Source organism: Panthera leo, chromosome E1 (genome assembly GCF_018350215.1).
Source record: "Panthera leo isolate Ple1 chromosome E1, P.leo_Ple1_pat1.1, whole genome shotgun sequence".
NCBI lineage: Eukaryota > Metazoa > Chordata > Mammalia > Carnivora > Felidae > Panthera > Panthera leo.
In genome coordinates this window covers 44432040-44452899 of record NC_056692.1, presented here as the reverse complement: position 1 = coordinate 44452899, position 20860 = coordinate 44432040, and the positions used below count along the sequence as shown (strand labels likewise).

Below are 20860 nucleotides of genomic sequence, written 5' to 3'. Positions count from 1 at the left end.
CCACCCATTCACTCTCAAATTAGCATGTATTTGCCTAGGAGCCCTTGACTCTCGTAGCCACAATAGAAAGCCTTGCCAGATGGGAAATAAATAACAGCAGGCCCCCTCCCGGTGAATGGGCAGCCCATGACCCCAGAGGATGAGACAAGCCGCTGGGATCTGTTCTTTAGGAAGTCATGCCCGGGGAGTCATGAGAGCCCGTTCCCCTTTCCTCTCTTAGTGAATCATAGGTTGATTTCATGAGAACCAGTGATTCCCCCCACAATACCCCCCACCAAGACCTACCACCAAAGGCAGGTTCCCCGGATCGGATCGCCGTGGCTAAAAGTGACTGACTCATCAGAAGTTTCTGCGCCTGGGCCACGCTGATTCAATGAGCTTCAGCTCTGAGACCACCCCTCCCTCCTGAACATGTGGAAGGAGTTTGGGCCTCTGTTTCCAGCCATTCATAAGGCCTGTGTTCTTGCTCAGCCTCAAGGGCCCAGACTCAGCCCTGCCAGAGAAGTGGCAATCTTCATCAGAACTTTGTCGCTGAAAACAATCAGCAACCCCACCACCCATTTCCTCTGATGGTTTAGCCAGAGCAAGCAAACAGGGCCCTGGTCCTCACAGGGTGGCTATAAGGATTAAATGAAACAAGTCCCTGTCAAACTCTGAGCACAAAGGGCTGGCACACAGGAAGCACTCCCTAAAGGCTGCTGCTGCTGCTACAGTGGCTGTCGTTTTTGTCCTTGCTGTTTTCATCCTGAGTCCCAAGCTGTTTGAGGCAGGTGAATGTTTTACTTTCTTCTTACTTTTTCCCTGAAGCCACTCTTCTACACGACACTAGACACACTGCTGAGCATGCCCTGAACAGGGGGGTGGTGGGAGCACAGAGCCAGAAAGCATCAGACTACAGTAAAACGATCAGTTGTCAGATCTAACTTCTAAATGGAGTCAGGAATATTAGTGTTTGAAAATCCAGTCCAGGAGGGATGGCCAAGAGGAGAAGGCCAAGTAGAAAATAGAGAGAGGGGCGCCTGGGTGGCTCAGCCGGTGAAGCGTCCAACTCTTGACTTCAGCTCAGGTCATGATCTCACCGTTCGTGAGATCGAGCCCCACGTCATGCTCTGTGCTGGTGGCTTGGAGCCTGCTTAGGATTCAATCTCTCTCTCTCTCTCTCTCTCTCTCTCTCTCTCTCTAAGTAAATAAACATTAAAAAAGAAAGAAAAGAAAATATAGACAAGACCGCCAAGAAATTTGCCTGAAAAGCAGTGGAAGGAAAGGCTGTGGTTTGGCACGTCAGCCCAATTCACAAAACCAGAAGAGAGACAAAGGATGGGGAAAATGGGGGAAAAAAGAGGAACTAGGAAGGGAGTTGGAACAAGTGGAAGTCATAATGCGTCAATGAGAGCTATTTTGAGGACACACTGTCCAATGAGCCAGGATGCCAGAATGCAGGAATGGGCCACCCTAGTGAAGCCAGGGTGCTTCAGGAAAGGGCTAAGTCAAAAGGAGAGGTGTTTAGTGGGAAGGGAGGGTGATCCACACTGCATACACCACGGACTGTCTTGCTATCTGCCAGAAAGGAGGTCTGGCCTGGCTCTCCAGCCCTGCCACTGACCTTTGACTAGTCACTTCCCAATTAGGTCCACGGGGACACCGGCTGACTTGGCGGGGCCTGATCTTCCATTGCAGTCACCTGGCTGAGTGAGTCATCCAAGAACAAAACATCTCATGCTAACTGCCATATGGATCCACAAGTTTCTCTAGAGCTTTCTTAGAGCAATCTGCTAAGAAAGTTTATTTTATTTTTGTTCCTTCATTACATGTAGCAGCAGCTCAGTAATCTAAGGAAGGGGAAGGGGAAGGGAAAAGTGAAGTTCAAGGTAACACGCACCTCTGAGCATAAAGCTCCAGGAAGCATCACCCAAAATGGCAGGAAATCCAAATTTCCACGTTTCACCATATCTAAGACTATGGATGTAGGATGTACCATAATTTCAGAGATTTAAAAAAGTGCATCACAGTTCGTTAAATATGGCATGTGACATCAGAAGGCATTTGTGTATAATTTGCCTCTACCAATATTAAAATGTGTTATGGGTTGAATTCTGTGCCCCCAGAAAAATATGCTGACGTCCTAACCCCCAGTGCCTACCACTGTGACCTTATTTGGAAACAAGATCTTTGCAGATATAATCAAGATAAGGTCCTTAGGGGAGGCCTAACCCAGCCTGACTGATATCCTTGCAGGGGAAAAACACCATGTGAAGACAAACATACAGAGAAAATGCCATGTGATGACAGAGGCAGAGATCGGAGTGATCCAACTGGAAGGGAAGGAATGCCAGAGTACCAACAACCACCAGGAGACAGGAAGCATCAGGGAAGGATTCTATCCAGAGTCTCTGAGAAAGCAGGGCCCTGCTGATACCTTGCCTCCAGTTTTCTAGCCTCCAGGGAGACTAGAATAAAGTTCATTGCGTTAAGCCCCACAGTTGTAGCACCCCTAAGAAGATAATACAAAAAGGTTTTGCATTTCTATAGCATATATGACACGATTTCGAGAAACACTGCCCTTAAATACTTTATGTGATTGAGAAAAAAAAAAGCCATTCTGGAATGAAAATTTTGCTATGGCTAATCCATCTATAGATAATAGGAACATGGCCACTTCAGCTTTATACTTTTATACTAATATACATCAGTGGTGTTGGTGTTCATTCATTCATTTACTCAACAACTATTCATGAAGCACCTACCTATGCCTGGCGCTCTCCTAGGCACTGGAGACATATTGTGGAACGAAACAAGCCCCCTAGTCTTGTGGAGCTCAAATTTTAGTGCAAAAACAAAAACAAAAACTTACAACAAAAATGGACAATTTCAACCAGTGGCAAATGCTTTTAAAAAAAACAAAAGGAGAATAAAAGAATAACATCAATGAGGGGAAGAAGTCTCTTCTAGAGAACATGGTCAAGAAAGGCTTCTCTGAACCTGAATAAGCATTTTTCCAGAGACCTACAGATGGCCAACAGACACATGAAAAGGTGCTCAACATCACTCATTATCACGGAAATGCAAATCAAAACTACAATAAGATATCACCTCACACCTGTCAGAATGGCTAAAATCAAAAAGACAAGAAATAACACGTGTTGATGAGGATGTGGAGAAAAAGGAACCCTCATTCACTGTTGGTAGGAATGTAAGTTGGTGCAGCCACTATGGAAAACAGTAGGGAGGTTCCTCAAAAATTAAGAACAGAAACATCATATGATCCAATAATTCCACTACTGGGTATTTACCCAAAGAAAACAAAAACACTAATTCAAAAAGATACATGCACCCCTATGTTTACTGAAGCATTATCTACAATACCCAACTTTGGAAGCAACTTAAGTGTCCATCAATAGATAAGTGGATAAAGAAGATGTAATACACACACACACACACACACACACACGCACACACACACACACTAGAATATTGCACAGCCATAAAAAAGGATGAGATCTTGCCATTGGTGATAACATGGATGGACCCAGAGGGTATTATGCTAAGTGAAATAAGTCAGACTGAGAAAGACAAATACTATATGATTCACTTATATGTGGAATCTTGAAAACAAATTAATGAACGAACAAAAAGCAGAATCAGACCTATAAATACAGAGAACAAACAATGTTTGCCAGAGGGAAAAGGGGATAAGTGGATGGGCAAAATGGGTGAAGGGGACTGGGAGATAGAGGCTTCCAGCATTGGGATGAGTAAGTCATGGGAATAGGGAATACAGTCGATGGTATTACAATGGCGTCGCATGGGGACAATGGGCGGCTACACTCGGGAATGTAGCATAATGTATAGAGATGTTGAATCACTACGTTGCACACCTGAAACTAATGTAACATGTATGTCAAGTGTACTCAAATAAAAAAAACAATTAAGAAAAGGGGGAAAAAAGAGAAAAAGAAAGGCCTCTCTGAGTTGACATTTCAAAATGATACAAGTGGGTCATGAGAAGATCTAGGGGACAAGCATTCCAGAAAGAATCCACAAGTGCGAGATGGACTTCAGCCTGTTAAAGAAGTAGCAGGAAGAGAGAGGGAGGAGGAAAGAGGCAGAGAAGTGGCTGGAGAAGCAGTCAGGGACCAAAACGCTAGAAAGCTACAACCATGGTAAGGAGTATGGCTTTCATTCTCCATATGATGGAAAGCCACGAGAGGAATTTGAGCAAACGTGAGTAGAGAAAAGGTCCTCCTGGCCACTGAAAGGAAGGCAGACCTAAGGGGAACAAGATGAAAAGAAACCAGTTAGGAAGCTATTACAATAATTCAGGCAACAGACGGCAGGGATTTGGATCGGGATAGTAATGGTGTTAACAGTGTGGTCAGACCCTAGACATGTTCCAAGGACTTACTGCCGGATGGCATGTGGGGCACGGTAGAAAGACAGGTTTGCTCCCTAGCAAGTGGACCTGCTTGGACAAAGTTCGAATGTTTTCACCACCGGCCATACCCTTTCACTGACTCTTCAGCCAGTAGGCCCTGCCCTCGTAAGTAAAGCCAGATCATGCCTGGTTTGCATCTCCAACTGGGTTAATGAGGTAGCCGTGTGCAGAACACTGCAGAAGGCCCCTCCTCGGACCGAGTCCTACCTTCTGTATGGTTGTCATATAACATTAACACCCAGACCCTGAGCAACACCATAGGGCAGCCGTGGTAAAATCAATGATCATTATTATTGCGTAACAGTGAACGTGGTGGGGAAAACAAGCAGAACTGTAGGCAGGGGATCTCAGGTCCAAAGCCACTTCTTTGCCATTCGGCCGGCTAGGTAGCCTCCAGCAGGCCCATTCGTCTCCCTGGGGCTCCGACAACAGTGACTCTTGTAGTCTCTACTCAAGGACTCGTAATTGCTCATTGGTATTTAAAGGGCCTGATGCAGCCACATCGGCCAAACACGGGAGACCCCAAATGGCTGCTTCCTTTCCCCATGCTCCCAAATATGGACATAGTACTTATCTCAGGCGTTGTTTGGATTAAATGAGATAATTTATGTGGAAGAACCACCTGTGGTGGATGCTCAGTAAATGTTGGCTTCCTTCCTCCTCACCTTCCCTCTAACTGCTTCCTGCGTTAGGAATGCCATCCCCACCGCTGCCCCAGCCCTGCCCCAGGGTCAGACTCACAGGACCCTCTGCCTCTAAAAGGATATGCTGAAGAAATCGCTGGCCTGGAGACAAGAGCCCCCAGGGCTAGAGCCTACCAATGCCACTAAACGAGCTGTATGACCTTGGGAGGGTCCCTTCAACGCTCAGGGTCTCCCTTTCTCCTTCTCTGTAAAGCAAACAGTGTTGGGTTAGAAGATCTTCAAGGTTCCGCCAGTCCTGGACGTCTATATTCCAGCCAGAAAGCATCACGAGTGACTCCCAGTCTAGGAGGCCTAGCATCCCTGGGCCCAAGACCACTCACACAATGCACAAACGCCCATTTCTTCTTAACAGCTTGACAGACATTTGATTCAAATGCTGCATCTCAAGCTCTGGAAAATGTTATCAGCACAGGCCCCACCTCCCAAGTGACACACTCAGCACAGAGAAGAAGCGAGCTGGTACCAAGCTCTGTTTGAGGCCCAGCCCAGCGGTGCCCTGTTGGTGACCTCCTTGGCATGCAGCTGTCCAGTTCTGCTACTCCTCCTCCTCCTCCAGCTCACGTCTGGTGGGTACGGACAGCAGGCAATGGTCCTCACGGTCCCCACCCCCTCCCCTCCCCACCCTGTCTTGGTAGGAAGGCAAATTACTCCCACCGTTTTGGAAAACAACTCAGCAAAACCTATTACAATTTAGATGTAAAACATTCATGTCCTTTGACCCAGCAGCTTCGGTTCAAGAAATTGAACCTGCAGAAACACTTGAACAAAGGTGCAGACAATGAACAAGGAGACTCCCTGCCGCTTTATTTGTAGTAGCAAATACATGGGAATGATCCCAAAGTCCGCCAGCAGGGAATCCATTAAGTAAATTCTGCTACATCCATATAACAGTATGCCTTCTGGCAAGAATTATATCTCTTAGGATAAATAATGGAAAGATATAAACTGACATAAAACATGCTTCGAGGGGCGCCTGGGTGGCTCAGTCGGTTAAGCGTCTTGACTTCGGCTCATGTCACGATCTCACAGTTCACGAGTTCGAGCGCCGGGTCGGTCTCTGTGCCGACAGCTCAGAGCCTGGAGCCTGCTTTGGATTCTACGCCTCCCTCTCTCTCTGCCCCTGCACAGCTTGTACTGTCTCTCTCTCAAAACAGGTTTTAAAATTTTTTTAAAAGAAATAACAATAAGAATAAATAACTGCATATGGTGACACACATGGGGGAAAAAAACTGGAGTAACTATTAACAGTGGGTATCTTTAAGGACAAGACTACAAAGGACTTGGTACTTTGCATTATCCTACTTCTGCACTGCTTCAACTTTTTTTTTTTTTTTTTACAAGCGGAATTACTTTTATAAGCTAAAAAAAAAAAATTAGAGCTAATTCTGAATGTCCTCAGTCCTGTCTCATTTTGTACACTGGCATTCACCTACATGTAGGCTCCCCAGAGCATGCCAGGCTTCCGACAAGCCGGGACATCTGCAGCATCAGCACCCGTTAGCCTCTTTGAATCTGAAATCCAGCGGGAACTCAGGAATAGACTTTGGCCCACTCCCTTCAGGAACCGCCCGGGAGAGAGCAGGGTATGGTCTGTTCTCAATATGTAGCAGTCCCAGATCGCTCATCAGTCTCAATATGTAGCCACGTTCCCCTCATCTCAGAGAGGTGGTCACACCCGCCCTCCCGCAGCTCCAGCAGAGGTTTAACCGGGAGGAGCTTACCTCGTGTAGTGGCTAAAGCAAGGGTTTGAAACCACGGGTGGATCTCACAGGCCCGGGGTTTCTCGACCCAGGAATCCCATTTAGCACAGAGATTTAGGTTAACTACGGGGACTTTTTTTTTTTTTTTTTTAATTTTTTTTTTCAACGTTTTTTATTTATTTTTGGGACAGAGAGAGACAGAGCATGAACGGGGGAGGGGCAGAGAGAGAGGGAGACACAGAATCGGAAACAGGCTCCAGGCTCCGAGCCATCAGCCCAGAGCCTGACGCGGGGCTCGAACTCACAGACCGCGAGATCATGACCTGGCTGAAGTCGGACGCTTAACCGACTGCGCCACCCAGGCGCCCCATAACTACGGGGACTTCTTAAAGTGGCTACTGAATGTGCCTTTTGCCAAACCTCTGGAGCTCTCTTCTGGTGCGAAATTTTTCAAGCCTGTTTTTAACTGTAGATCTCCCCCTTCCCTGCCCCCCACCCCCCACAAAGAAATCTTTACATGGAGTTCCATGATATGAATTAGTTAAAGGAAAAGCTTCTCCAGTTGAAGGTGAGGAGGGGCAGGTGTGAACCAAAGTCTCTCCCTCCATCTCCTTCCATTTTGCAGCCCCTGAGACACCAAGAGCCCGACCAGGTTCAGGGGGAAGATGGCTTGTGCAAAGTCACCCAGCAAACGGATGAAAAAGCTTGCACAGCTGGGAATCGAATATAGGTTTCTCAGTTTCCGACCCGCAGATCTTTTCACACTGACTTTTTTTTTTTTTTTCCTGCATGAAAGGAGGTGTTTTTTGTAAGCTTAAAAAAAGAAATAGCACAAGTTTAGGTAGAGGCATAGGAACACACATGAGAATTATTATATATACATGGAGGAAAATCTGAATCGAGCACACCACCTGGGGGCACTGGGGCGGATCAGTCGGTTAAGCGTCTGACTCTTGATTTCTGCTCAGGTCATGATCTCACACAGTTCATGAATCCGAGCCCTGCATTGGGGCTGTGTGCTGACCCTGCAGAGCCTGCCTGAGATTCTCTCTCTCCCTCTCTCTCTCTCTCTCGCCCTCTCTCTGTCCCTTCCCCCAGTTGTGATCGAGCACGCGTGCTCTATCTCAAAATAAATAAACATTAAAAAAAATAGAACACACCATCTATTTAATATTGAACGTTATGGGAGAACAGAATTAAAGGGAAACTAGCCATTTTACTCTCCAATGTTTGACTTTCTTAAAATGAGCACATATCACCTCATTCTCTCCTTGAATGTCTGAATGTGTTCACCAATTGAGCTAAGAAATGCTGGGTGGGGGGGGCGGGGAAGGAGACTAGTCTTTTTGTGGGAATATGACTAAAAACCAGAAGGAAGACTTATTATTTTCAGATATGCTATCAAAAATTTTAATTAAACATTTTTAAAAAATTTTTAAATTTTTTTTTAATTTATTTTTAAGAAAGAAAAAGTGTGAATGGGGGAGGGGCAGAGAGAGAGAGAGGGAGACACAGAATCCGAAGCAGGCTCCAGGCTGTGAGCTGCCAGCACAGAGCCCAACGCAGGGCTCCAACCCACGAACCACAAGATCATGACCTGAGGTGAAGACCAACGCTTAACCAATTGAGCCACTCAGGTGCCCCCCACCCCCGCAAAAAAATTTTAAAAGGTAGAATAGCTCCAGGTTTACTTAACAAGGATTGTGATGTACCATATTTGGCCACAAAATACGCATTCCTTTCCAGACTAATAATAAAAGTGCTGGTTGAATAAATAAAAAAGTGCTGGTTGCTGCAAAGTCCTCTCCAATATCCTGAAGAGATCACTACTTAGCACTGGGGAAATCAAATGGGTTATACATGGCTCAAAGGCATTGATCCCGTTAGAAAATTTAGAAATGGAAAGTTGCATCTGGGTTTCATTCACATGGTCCCCTGCTTTCTTTTCTTTTTTAATTTTTTTAATGTTTTTATTTATTTTTGAGACAGAGACGGAGTCCGACGCAGTCTCCAGGCTCTGAGCTGTCAGCACAGAGCCTGACGCAGGGCTCGAACTCATGGACTGTGAGATCATGACCTGAGCTGAAGTCGGACGCTTAACAGACTGAGCCACCCAGGAACCCCATCAGGGTAACCGCCTCAGCACCTGAGGAAGATGAAGTAGACCTAGATAACCCCTGGGCTTTCTGGGGTTCTCCACAACATGGATGAATCTCAGATGTGTCACGCTATGTGAAAGAAGGCAGACTTAATGGGCTATGACTTCATTTATATGACGTTCCATTAAAGGTAGGACTGTAAGGACGGGAAACAGATCAGAGGTTGCCAGGAACTAAAGGTGGGGATAGGGTACTGATGACAAAGGAGTTCAAGGGAACCTTTTGGGATGATGGAAATATTCTGTATCTTGATCATGGTGATGGATACTTGATTAAACGTGTGTCACAATTCAAAAAACCATATACCTAAAAAGGATGGATTTTATTGCATGTAAATTACCCTCCAGTAAACCTCACTTTAAAAAGAGTGTTCCGGGGCGCCTGGGTGGCGCAGTCGGTTAAGCGTCCGACTTCAGCCAGGTCACGATCTCGCGGTCCGTGAGCTTCGAGCGTCAGGCTCTGGGCTGATGGCTCGGAGCCTGGAGCCTGTTTCCGATTCTGTGTCATGCCCCTCCCCCGTTCATGCTCTGTCTCTCTCTGTCAAAAATTAATAATAAAAAGAGTGTTCCTGGAGGGGCATCTGGGTGGCTCAGTCAGTTAAGTGTCTGACTCTAATTTTTTTCAACGTTTTATTTGACAGAGCATGAACGGGAGACACAGAATCGGAAACAGGCTCCAGGCTCCGAGCCATCAGCCCAGAGCCCGACGCGGGCTCGAACTCACGGACCGCGAGATCGTGACCTGGCTGAAGTCGGACGCTTAACCGACTGCGCCACCCAGGCGCCCCAGTGTCTGACTCTTAATATTGGCTCAGGTTACCATCCCAAGGTTATGGGATGGAGCCCCCAGCCAAGCCCCACATTGGGCTCTGTACTGAGCGTGGAGCTTGCTTAAGACTTTCTCTCTCTCTCTCTCTCTCTCTCTCTGCCCCTTCCCTACCTCCTGCCCCCCCTCCTGCTTGTATGTGCACACTCTCTCTCTAAAAAATAAATAAATAATAAAAAGAGTGTTCCCGGAGACACTATGTACATGGGGAAAAAGGCAGATTTTACACATTTCTTTTGCTGGATAGTTTCACGTTGCAATAAACAGCAGCAGCTTACACAGGAATAGACAGTATCATTCTCCCACTCCCACCTGCATTGGCACTCAGGAACCGAGTTCCTTCAAACACAATGATCTTCCCATCTAGGAACGGGCAGAGCTCAGGGGCAAGGAGGCGAGGCGATGGGGTGAAGTAGCAGGCCAGCTCTGTGGGCAGCAGAGGGGGCTGGCTCAGGCCAAGTGGTTTATCCCTGAAGCTGCTCAGTCACTCCCCCAGTTAATTATCTGTCTGCTGATTCATGAGTTGTGGTTCCTGTGGGCATGCTTCTTGGCTATTTCTGCCAACAGAGGCAGAAGGATTCGCAGGGCTGGGAGGGGATGATAACCAGAGATCCTGAGTGTGGTGGGGAGTTACAGAGGAAGAATTTCTATTAGGAAATTCCAGAGTCATATCCATTTTCCCCCTTCTCACTGTCGCCTCCTTACCCCATCTTATGCTGTCCCCAGGAGATCTCTACCACTCACACGGTTTTGAGGGAGGTAAAGGAGAAAGCTTCCCTCCTGAGTGTCTCCTCCCAGGAGAGAGGGGAGAAAAGCAGACAATCCACAGAGGGTCCCCTGAGAACAGAGGTCTAAGGCACCATAGTGCAGAGATCCAAATGCCCAAAGAATTCATGGTCTCAGCTGTATTCTAAAAATCTCCAGAATGCCCAGATGGAACACTGGAGGCTCCTCTGTGAATCAGTGCAGATATTCAAATACTGGGTTTCTTGCAATGAGGCACATCACCTCCAGATGCCTTTTGCTAGCCTTCCCTAGGTATTTATTTTGGCTGCCAGGGTGCCAGTCACTGGGCCTACAGCACTGAACAAAACAGACATGTCCTTCTCCTCACAGCACCTGAAATCTTGTGAATGTCTTTCACTTTCCTCTTTTCCCAGAGACAGAACTTAAGGTTTTCTAGTATATAAAGCAAATGATGGGCCTCTTTTCTCCTTGGTCTCTTCTGTGGCTTCTTGCTGGGTGAGAGTGGCTGAGATATGCCACACCACCAATGGCGGAATGTCACAAGGGTATGGAATAAGGGACTCCATTGGTCTCACTCTGGGAGCCTGGGTTGCATGCCTGCATGAAGCAGTAATAGTTCTTGTCTCCAACACATGGTAGGTACCATGGATAGGAATAATGGCAATAGTAAACACCATTTGGGGTGCCTGAGTGGCTCAGTCGGTTGCACGTTTGACCCTTGATTCGGCTCAGGTCATAATCCCAGGGTCATGGGATCGAGCCCCACATCCAGACCCGTGTAGGGCTCTGTGCTGATTCTCTCTCTCCCTCTGCCCGATCCCCTACTCACATTCTCTCTCTCTAAAATAATAACTGATAATAATAATAAAATAGTAAATGCCATTTGTTGAATGCTTATTTTGTGCCTTTATCTCATTTAATTGGCATAATCATCGAAGTACTGTTTTCTCCACTTTACAGATGAGGAAACTGAGATTCCCAAGAGATGAAGTAACTTGCCCAAGGTCACACAGCCAATAAGAGGCAAAATCAAGAATTAAACACGCATCTGGCTGGTTTTAAACCATAGCTGTCCCTTTCCCCAGCCAACAAGCCTTCCTGCCATGTCTCTCCAGGCCCTGAAGGTTCCTGCAGAAGCTTCATCTGGAGAGTTTCCAGGATATAAACTCAGAAGAAGAAATTAGCACTTCAGCTCAGAACTAATCAACTTAGATGGTGACAGCAAACAAAACTAGTTATCCCTCAGGTCTCAGGTTAGAATAAAGACTTAAACTCGGGAAGCCACAAAACCCAATACCTCTTGGGTGAAGCCAGAAAGATCATCTTTGCATGTAAATTCCAAATTTCAATTCTACCCTCAAACGACCTCGCTTCTCCCCATACCAGACTCTCCTATTCTGGGACAGCCTCTCTGTGCCACCACCCAGCTCTTTCTGTGTGTCCCTTCAACACTGTGTGGACCAACAACCCTCTTCCGCTCTCATCCTAACCTCCTGCTTCCCCAGGAATCTGACAACACCTGCAACCCAGCAGCGGGGGATTCAACCCTGGGGTAGGGGATTTAAACGTAATTGAAATTGCTTTTACCAGGAGTCTATTATTTTGGAGGTCTGACTCTAGAGAGCAAGCTCTTAAATACTTCTCCACCCTGGCTCTCAGAAGGAGTCTGGGGCTGGCTCAGCACAACCCATCACAACAGCTGGAATGATCCCAATCAACGACGAATCTGTGAACAGATCTCCCAAAGGATATTTAATGCAAACTTAAGTATGTCAATGTGGTGGTATCCTATATGGATCATTACAACTCTGTAAACCAGATCTACAAAAAAGACCAGGAGGGAGGGGTGGAGGAAGAGACACCAAAATGACAGGTACACTCCTCATCTTCACTAATACTGGCACCTGCACGATGCTAGGCTCTACCTTAGGTTACTTTATTTCCTTCTAAGACTATAAGAATATAATGATTAGACTCAGAAATCATTCAGAAATTCAGAAAGCTGTAGACGTAAAAAGAAAATGTTTTAAGTTCACGGAAGCAGGCAGCCCCACTGCCCTCGTCGACACCAGGCAGCATCTGAACCGCGGCTCTAACACCTCCCAGGACACAAGGCTGGAGATGCGTATTTCTGTCCTATGGTCACCAGGCTGCTCACTGTAGGCTGAAGACATCAGCTGACATGTTTGAGCATCTATCGCATGGGAAGCTTCGGTAAAAACAGCTTAGTCCCCTATAAATGATCTGTAACTCCCCCATCATATCATTCATACAGATTGTGGGGATGGTTTCCTGGGTGTACATTTATCTACAAACTCATCAAGTCATATACATTAAATATATACAGCTTTTTGTATGTCAACCATACACTAAAGTGTTTTTTTTAATATTGTTGCCTTGTCCTGTATAATCTTTTATACACACACACACACACACACACACACACACAAGATCTTGAAGGCAGTCATCAAAGTATTTCTGAAGAGCTATCTTTGATATGGACTTATCTCTTTTAAATACCTCCTGCAGGATTTAAATGGTCTTACAAGGAGTACTACTGGTTTCATTAAGAGTACATATATGTACACATGGGTGTCCTCTGCAGAGGAACGCCCTAGCGGACCAGGAGCCAGAGTTCTCCCTGGCAAGGTCACTAGGGCTCCGGAAGGACCACGGGCAGCATCCCTAGACTGTAATCTCTGCCCCTCCACCCGCTCCCCAGGCCCAATGAGGCCGAATCGAATGCTAACCGCCTTGGCATGGTGTGTGCAACAGCAGGAGAGACAAAGCCAGGGATCGAAGCCAGTAACAGGGACCCGTGGTGTGGCTCCTCGCATATACTGGAGGGCGATCCCGGAAGCGGAGGCACTGCTGTAACCCAGGACCCAGGAGGAGGGTGGGAGCCAGAGCCCTCACCCTCCTCCGAACCGCTCCTGCCGGGAGCCACCAAGGAAAAAGAAGAAAAGAAAACTTGGGAGAAAGTGTAACCCAAGGAGAGAGAGGAATGTGCAGGAGCGGGCACACCCGCGCGCGCACACACTCTCATCCCGAGCAGCTACAACCACATCCCTCGACAGCGCGCGGGAACAGCCCCGGGAAGCCGCAGCTCGCCGCGCCCACCCGAGCCAGCCGGCCTCCGCACGCCCCAGACCACCTGCGATGCGCGCCGCCCCGAAGGTGCGCCCGCCACCCCCCGCGCGCGCGCGCGCGCCGAGGCTGCCGGGGGCAGGCGCCCGACTCCCCTAAGGGCTCCGGCGTCCTGGAGGACCCGCCCCTAGGTGGCCTCTGAGCCCTGCTACCGCGGGGTCGGGAAGCTCCCCGGCTGCGGGCTCCGGCGGCCCAGCCTGGCCCCGCGCACTCGGAGCGCAGACGCGTGGGGGCGGCCCGCGGGTTTCCCGGCTCCGAGTCCGCAGACACCGCGGCGGCAGGATGCGCGGCGCGTCCCCGCAGCGCGGGAGCCTCACCCACCTCCGACACCGACGCCCGCCAGCGCCCCCAGCACCAGCACGGCGGCCCAGAGCGGCCGCGCTCGCATCTCGTCCGCCGCCGCCGCCGCCGCCGCCGCCGCCGCCGCCGCCGCCGCCGCCGCCGCCGCGCCCGCCCCACAGCGAGTAGTGGCGCCCGCGGCCATTTTTCCCGCAGCGGGAGGGGAGGGGAGGGGAGCGGACGCGGTGGGTGGGACAAACGGGGCGGGCCGCCGACTCGCGCTTCCTCCCCTCCCGCTCTTTCCTGGACCCTGCGCCGGCAAGGGGGTGGTGGGAAACCTCGGCTCCTCTCCCCCTGCCTGGCCGGGACCCGCCTCGAGAGGCGAGGCTGGGACCGGAGCGGGGTCGTGGGCACGTTCTCCGCAGACATCCTGGTCCCGGGGTCCGCGTCCGGATCCCGGGTATGCTTAGAAAAGCCAGGAGCCTGTGGCCCGTCTCCTGACCCAGTCTCACCTCCTGAGGGCTTTCTCTTTCACCTGAACTCCCAGGCACTTTCCCTCTGTACCTTGAGTTTCATTCATGCACACTTTAATTTGTTTATTTGACAACCTTTTGAATGTTTACTCTATGCCAAGCACCGGTCTAGTCCTTCGTTATTCACTGTTTTTCCCCCTTTGGGTTACTTTGGTTTTCCAGAAAGCCTCTTGACAAGACCGCATCTCAAGCTTGTGTAAGCAATGATGTCCATAAAGGGCCTCTCTCTACAAATACTTGGCTTGCGTATGGAAAGTGATCAACAACGTAGGGCCAATACACTTCCTGCAAACGCAAACTCACAGGCTTTGCAGCTTTATCGTATTTTCCTCCAAGGTTTCCTTCCCACTCTCTGCCTGCTCCCCTCCCCTCCCCCCCCCCCCCCCCCCCCCCCCCCCCCCCCCCCCCCCCCCCCCCCCCCCCCCCGCCAATCCCTCCCCTGGGTCTCTGGGTCTTTCCCAAGACCAGAAATCAGCCGGCTCAGAGGGGCAAAACGCCGCGGATGTGAGCAGCAGACCGCCAGGGGCTGGGGCTGGTGCTCCTGACGCAATGGGTAGCTCTAATGACATAAAAACCAAACCTGATGCATCAAAGAGGATATGGAAGTCTCTCCAGCTCCTGGGCTCCCCTAAGGGCTTTCAACCTGCCCCTGGGCTTCCCTAAGCCCTCTCGAGACACGCAAGATACCTGAAACCTGGCCCTGACTCAGCTTTCCAGCCTCATCTCCCACCCTAAGCCCAGGAAATTAACTTGGCATTCTCAGACACTCCATGGCTTTCCATCTGACTGACCTTCCTGAATCTTCCACCTGGAAAATTACACTTCTCTTTCAAAATATCCCCGATGTAATCTCTTCCAGGTAGGCTTGTCTGGGCCCGTTCCTCCAGCCCCACCCTCTGCAGAGGTGGGCACTTCCTCCTCAGACCTCCTAAACATTAGGATACAGCAAAAGAGCAGCACCCATCAGCAGAAATGTCACTAGCAAGTTGAAGGGGACAGAGGAGGAGCCAGCCCACAAAGGGTAGCTGGGCTTCCTGACCCGGGGTTTGAGACACCAGCTGCACATGCCTCTCTCAGCTGGGGAAGAGTCTCTAAACCATGTTCACAGTGCTGTCCTTGCCCTGGCACACAATCCAGATCACACGGCCTGGTCACATGTCTGCCCGCGTATTTACTTATTTGCTCAATTCCCACAATTATAACCAATCTCCCAATCACCCAGGTGTCTCCTCAGCCTAGCTCTGTTGGCACCGGAGGTTCAACAAACCTGCTGTCCCACTCCCCAGCCCCTTCAGCCTGAAAAACTTCCTTTAACAAACCTTGCAGTGAAGGTCTCCTGGCAACAAATATGCTCAATATTCATTCGTTTCCTGCTCGTTTGCAACATTTCTTAGATCTCCATTTCTATGTTGACAGCGGTAGGGGAGGTGGTTTTCTTGTACTTTAAAGATGTCGTTCCACTGTTTTCTGGCCTCCACTGTTTCTTATGAGCAGTCAGCCACCCCTAACATTGTGGTTCCCCTGTCTTTTCCCTCTGGTTTTGGTTTTTGTTTATTTGTTTTGAAATCATTTACAGAAAAATGACAAAATACTAAAGACTTCTCTCCAATCCTTCACCCGGTTTCCTCTAATGTCCACATCTTATTACCAAGTCCTAATTATCGGACGCAGGAAATTAACATAGACACAATAGTATTAACGAATCGAGATACAGTATTTGGATTTTGCCAATCTTCCCACTAAGGTCCTTTTTCCAGTCCAGGATCCAACGTGACATCTTCTCAGCCTATTTCTTTCCTCACCTTGACACTTTTGTGTCAATTGTTAGGCCAGTTATTTTACAGTATGTTTCCCGGTTTGGGATGGTCTGATGTTTTCTCATGATTGTATTGAGGGATTCTAGACAGAATACCACAGTAATGATGTACTCGTGGACACGTCATATCAGGTGGTACCTGATGACAGTATGTCTTGTTACTTACAATGTTAACCTCGGTCATTGGTTAACCTCGGTCAATGTTAACCACAATGTTAACCTCGGTCACATGGTTCAGGTGGTGTGTGCCAGACTTCTTCACCATAAAGTTACTGCTTTCCTTTTTGTAATTAATAAATGTTTTATGGAAAGACACTTCAATTCTATACAAATATGTTTTTGTTCATACTTTCAATAATTTTAGCACCTGTTAATGGTTCTTGACTGCTATCGGTCCCATGGTGTTTGATTAAGAGTGATCTCTACTTCCTTTTTTTCCTTTCACTGCTAGCAATTGGAGTTCCACAATAAGGAAGAGTTGCCCCTTTTCTCTTATTTTAAAATTTCAATTATTGGGACGCCTGGGTGCTTCAGTCAGTCAAACGACCGACTTCGGCTCAGGTCATGATCTCACAGTTTGTGAGTTCGAGCTCCGCATTGGGCTTTGTGCTGACAGCTCAGAGCCTAAAGCCTGCTTTGGATTCTGTGTCTCTGTCTCTCTCTGCCCCTCTCCCACTCATGCTCTCTCTCTCTCTCAAAAATAAAGATGTTAAAAACATTTTAATAAATAAAATAAAATTTCAGTTATTTACTTATATCAGTATGAATTCGTGGATATTTATTTTATTCCACAAGTCATAATGCAGGGCCATCATTATTTTGTTGCTCAAACTGTCTCAGGATGGTCTCCAGTTGCTTTTAAGTTTTCTCTTTATCTTTGCTTTTTTTACCAGCTTGACTATAAGGCGAATAGGTGTTGTTTTCTTGGTATTTATCCTGCTTTGGGCTGATGAGTCTTTTGAATATGTAAGTGGCTTATTTTTCACCAAATATAGGAACTTTCTTAAAAATATTTTTTTTATTTTGAGAGAGAGAGACACAGAGCGTGTGCATGGGGGAGAAGGGTGGAGGGAGAGGGAGAGAGAATCCTAAGCAGGCTCCACTCTGTCAGCGCAGAGCCCGATGCAGGGCTCAATCTCACCAACCATGAGGTCATGACCTGAGCCAAAATTGAGAGTCTGATGCTTAACCAACTGAGCCACCCAGGCACTCCAATCACCAAATATAGGAACTTTTAAGCTATTATTTCTTCAAATATTTTTTCTGCTCGTTCTCTCTCCTTACCTTCTGAAATTCCAATTACACATATTTTAGATGTCATCTAAATATTTATAATTATTTATATAATTATAAATATTTAGATATTATCCCACAGACTACTGAGGCACTATTCTTTTTTTTTTAATCCCTTTTTTCTTTTTGTTTTTCAGATTAGACTATTGATCTCTCTTTAAGTCTCTCAATTCTATATTTTGCAGTCTCTAATATGCCGCTAAGCCTATCCAGGGAATTTTTCAGACATTGTGTTTTTAAGTTCGAATAATTTCCCTTCACTTCTCTTTCATAGTTTCAGTTTCTCTGCTGAGATTCACCATATCTTCAGTTATTATATCTATGGTTCCTTTTATGTCCTTAAGCATGTTTATAATCCTTTAAAAATGCCTGTCTGCTCATTCTGACTCCTCTCAGGGACTGTTCTACTTGATTGCTTTTTTTAAAAACTGTGGGTCCCAATTTCCTGCTTCTTCAAATATATAGTAATATTAGACTGCATACTACACATTGTAGATGATTCATTTTAGAGTTTATGTGATCTTCCCTTGAAGAGCGTTGAGTGTCGTCCTATTAGGCATTTAAATTACTGGCAAATAATCTTGACGCAGTCAAGCTTGGTTTTATTCGTTTACAAGACTAGTCTTTTATATATATTTTTAATTTTGAGTCGTTTTTATTTTTGACTATAGAACACGGTCCTTACTCCTAAAGCGTGTAGACCTCCTGTATCATCTAGGGACCCAAGTTGTTCAGTGAGGTCTCTGCACTCCGACTGAGCTGAAACTCCAACGTCTCTAGGCGATGTGCAACTTCTGTTCAGCTCCCAGCTGCCTTCTGCTAAGACTTCCAGAACCTCACCGTGTACATGTGCTGCTTCTCCCTCATCCAAAGACCCCGGAGGACACCCATGCAGACTTCTGGGGGCGCCTCTCCAGTCAGCCACTTCCACTCTAAGAACCTTCCCCACAGATGACAGCCCCCTCAGCAGCCTCCAGCTCTAAGCTGTGCTCTTGGGTGAGACCGCCATGCACTTCTTAGGTTCACTTCCTCGCAATGCCATCCAGACAGTCCCCCCAAGCAGAAAGTGGGGCAGCCGTAGGGCTCACCGCACGTGTTTCCCTTCCCTCGGTGGTTTTAGTTCGGCGTCCAAAGCAGCTCCTCAAACATTTTGTCTAAATGTATTGTTTAACATGGGAGAGAGAGCCCCATACCACTTTGTCAGAGTCAGAAGCAGAAGTTCTGCGATTATGAGTTTTTTCACGCTCACCTCTCCATCGCTGCTGAACAATGAGCTCCTGGAGAGCGGGAACTGTAGTTCGTTATCTTTACATCGCCCAGTAGGACCTCAGCATGTAAGAGAATCTCTTCTAATTTTTTTTTCTTACTTTCTTAGCAACTAATTTTAACTACTAATTACTTTCTACTAATTTCTTAACTAATGTTCATAAAATATTGGGGCGCCTGGGGGGCTCAGTCGGTTAAGCGCCCGACTTCGGCTCAGGTCATGATCTTGTGGTCCATGAGTTCCAGCCCCGCGTCGAGCTCTGTGCTGACAGCTCAGAACCTGGAGCCTGTTTCGGATTCTGTGTCCCCCCCCCCCCCCCACCTTCTCTCTCCACCCCTCCCCTGCTCGTGCTCTGTCTCTTAAAAATAAACAAATGTTAAAAATTTTAATTAAATAAATAAATAATGAAATAAAATATTAATTGAGCAACAATGGTGGACACAGAGCGTCCATTCTGCGGTCTTCTTGAGAGTCTGTGGATGGAGGGGAGGGGTGTTGAAGGCATGACATGTAGATCTTCTCCAAGACTTTTGCCCCTTTAAGAGGCAAAAATCATGTTATCTGGCCCCTTGCCTGACCATAGCTGAGCTGACACCAAACTAGGGATCCTTTACCTGTGCTCTCACCAGTTATCTGCCCCACTGGGGAAGCCCCACCCCTGTTCAGATCTTCATTGGAGGAACCAGGTTTTGGCCATTTCCTAGACCTCTTGCCTTAAAAGTCATGCTTGCCTTAAAAGTCATACTAGTTACGTGATCTTGAAAAAGTCCAAATCTTCTCTATAGTCATTTCCTGTATCTGTAAAAAATAACCCATCTGGTCCCTGCCCTTTTCCTCACCACCAATCCCACTCTAACTCTAACCCCCGCCCTTCAACACACACACATCGTTATGAGGTTCTATGAGACCATGGATGTGAAAGCCCTTTGGACTCTGAAAAGCACAGAGGAATATGTAATTATTATTGTTACTATTTGTGGAAAGACTGTAGATCTCTCAATGCAAATCCATTCCTGTAGTTAAGGAGACAAAGTGTGGAGTCGCAAATTGGCTCAGAATCTTCTCCTCCTACACATTTGGCAGAGGTCCTTCTGTCCATTGAGAAAAGGCTGACCTAGCTGTTCCTTTGGCCTGAAGGAAAATGGACTTTTTAGAGTCCAAAATGACTAAAACTGGTATAGCTTGGAATGTCTAGACTCCGGGGAGCTCTCTGAGAAAGTACTCCTAGATTTTATCAGGATAGTTGGGGAGAGAGGAGCTCAGCCTTGGCATTTTACATTCATTCCCTAGCACATATCAAGTACCTGCTATGTTCCAGGTCCTTCTCGAGATACAGTAGCAAAGAACACCAGGGGCCCGCCCTCCTGGGGCTTGAGCCCAGTTGGGCCCAAGACAATCAACTTCTGTCTTGGGGTGCATCCTCTCATGAACCAGGACTATCTCTGCTGAGAAAAAAAAAAGTGAGAGCCGAGGACTTTGCATCCCAGCTCAGCATACAAGGTACCACCTGGCCAAGACTCAAGGATTCAGGCTCTATGCCCATAGAAGGCATAGCGTAACTGCTTACACTCCATCTGAAACCAATTCAGGCCCTTTCCCCAACCAACCCTGAAGCCAGGGTAACACCATGTTCTGATAACAGAGCTGCTGCTTGGCTTCTGGCACCCAATTCCTGTTTTGTGTCTTTCTAAATCCCCAGTCATTGAGTCTCTGCTCCAGTGAATACAAGCTTGCAGCTGGGCTCCAGACACATGTCTTAGCCCTTTCAGGCTCTCCTTACTCCCCCTCTTTTTTTTTTTTTTTTAATTTTTTTTTTAATGTTTATTTTATTTTTGAGACAGAGAGAAACAGAGCATGAACAGGGAAGGGTCAGAGAGAGAGGAAGACAGAGAATCGGAAGCAGGCTCCAGGCTCTGAGCTCTCAGCACAGAGCCCGACGCGGGGCTTGAACTCACGGA

General features: G+C 47.4%; 1 protein-coding gene across 1 annotated transcript in view; it reads right to left on the bottom strand.

Moving 5' to 3' along the window:
- ITGB3 (integrin subunit beta 3) overlaps nt 1–14213 on the bottom strand; it is a 54480-nt gene extending 40267 nt beyond the window's left edge. Inside the window, exon 1 of the mRNA XM_042917170.1 lies at nt 14036–14213. Within this exon, the coding sequence (XP_042773104.1) occupies nt 14036–14198 (163 nt within the window). The 5' untranslated portion in view covers nt 14199–14213. The remainder of the gene's footprint in view (nt 1–14035) is intronic.
- Between the last annotated feature and the right edge of the window lie 6647 nt (nt 14214–20860).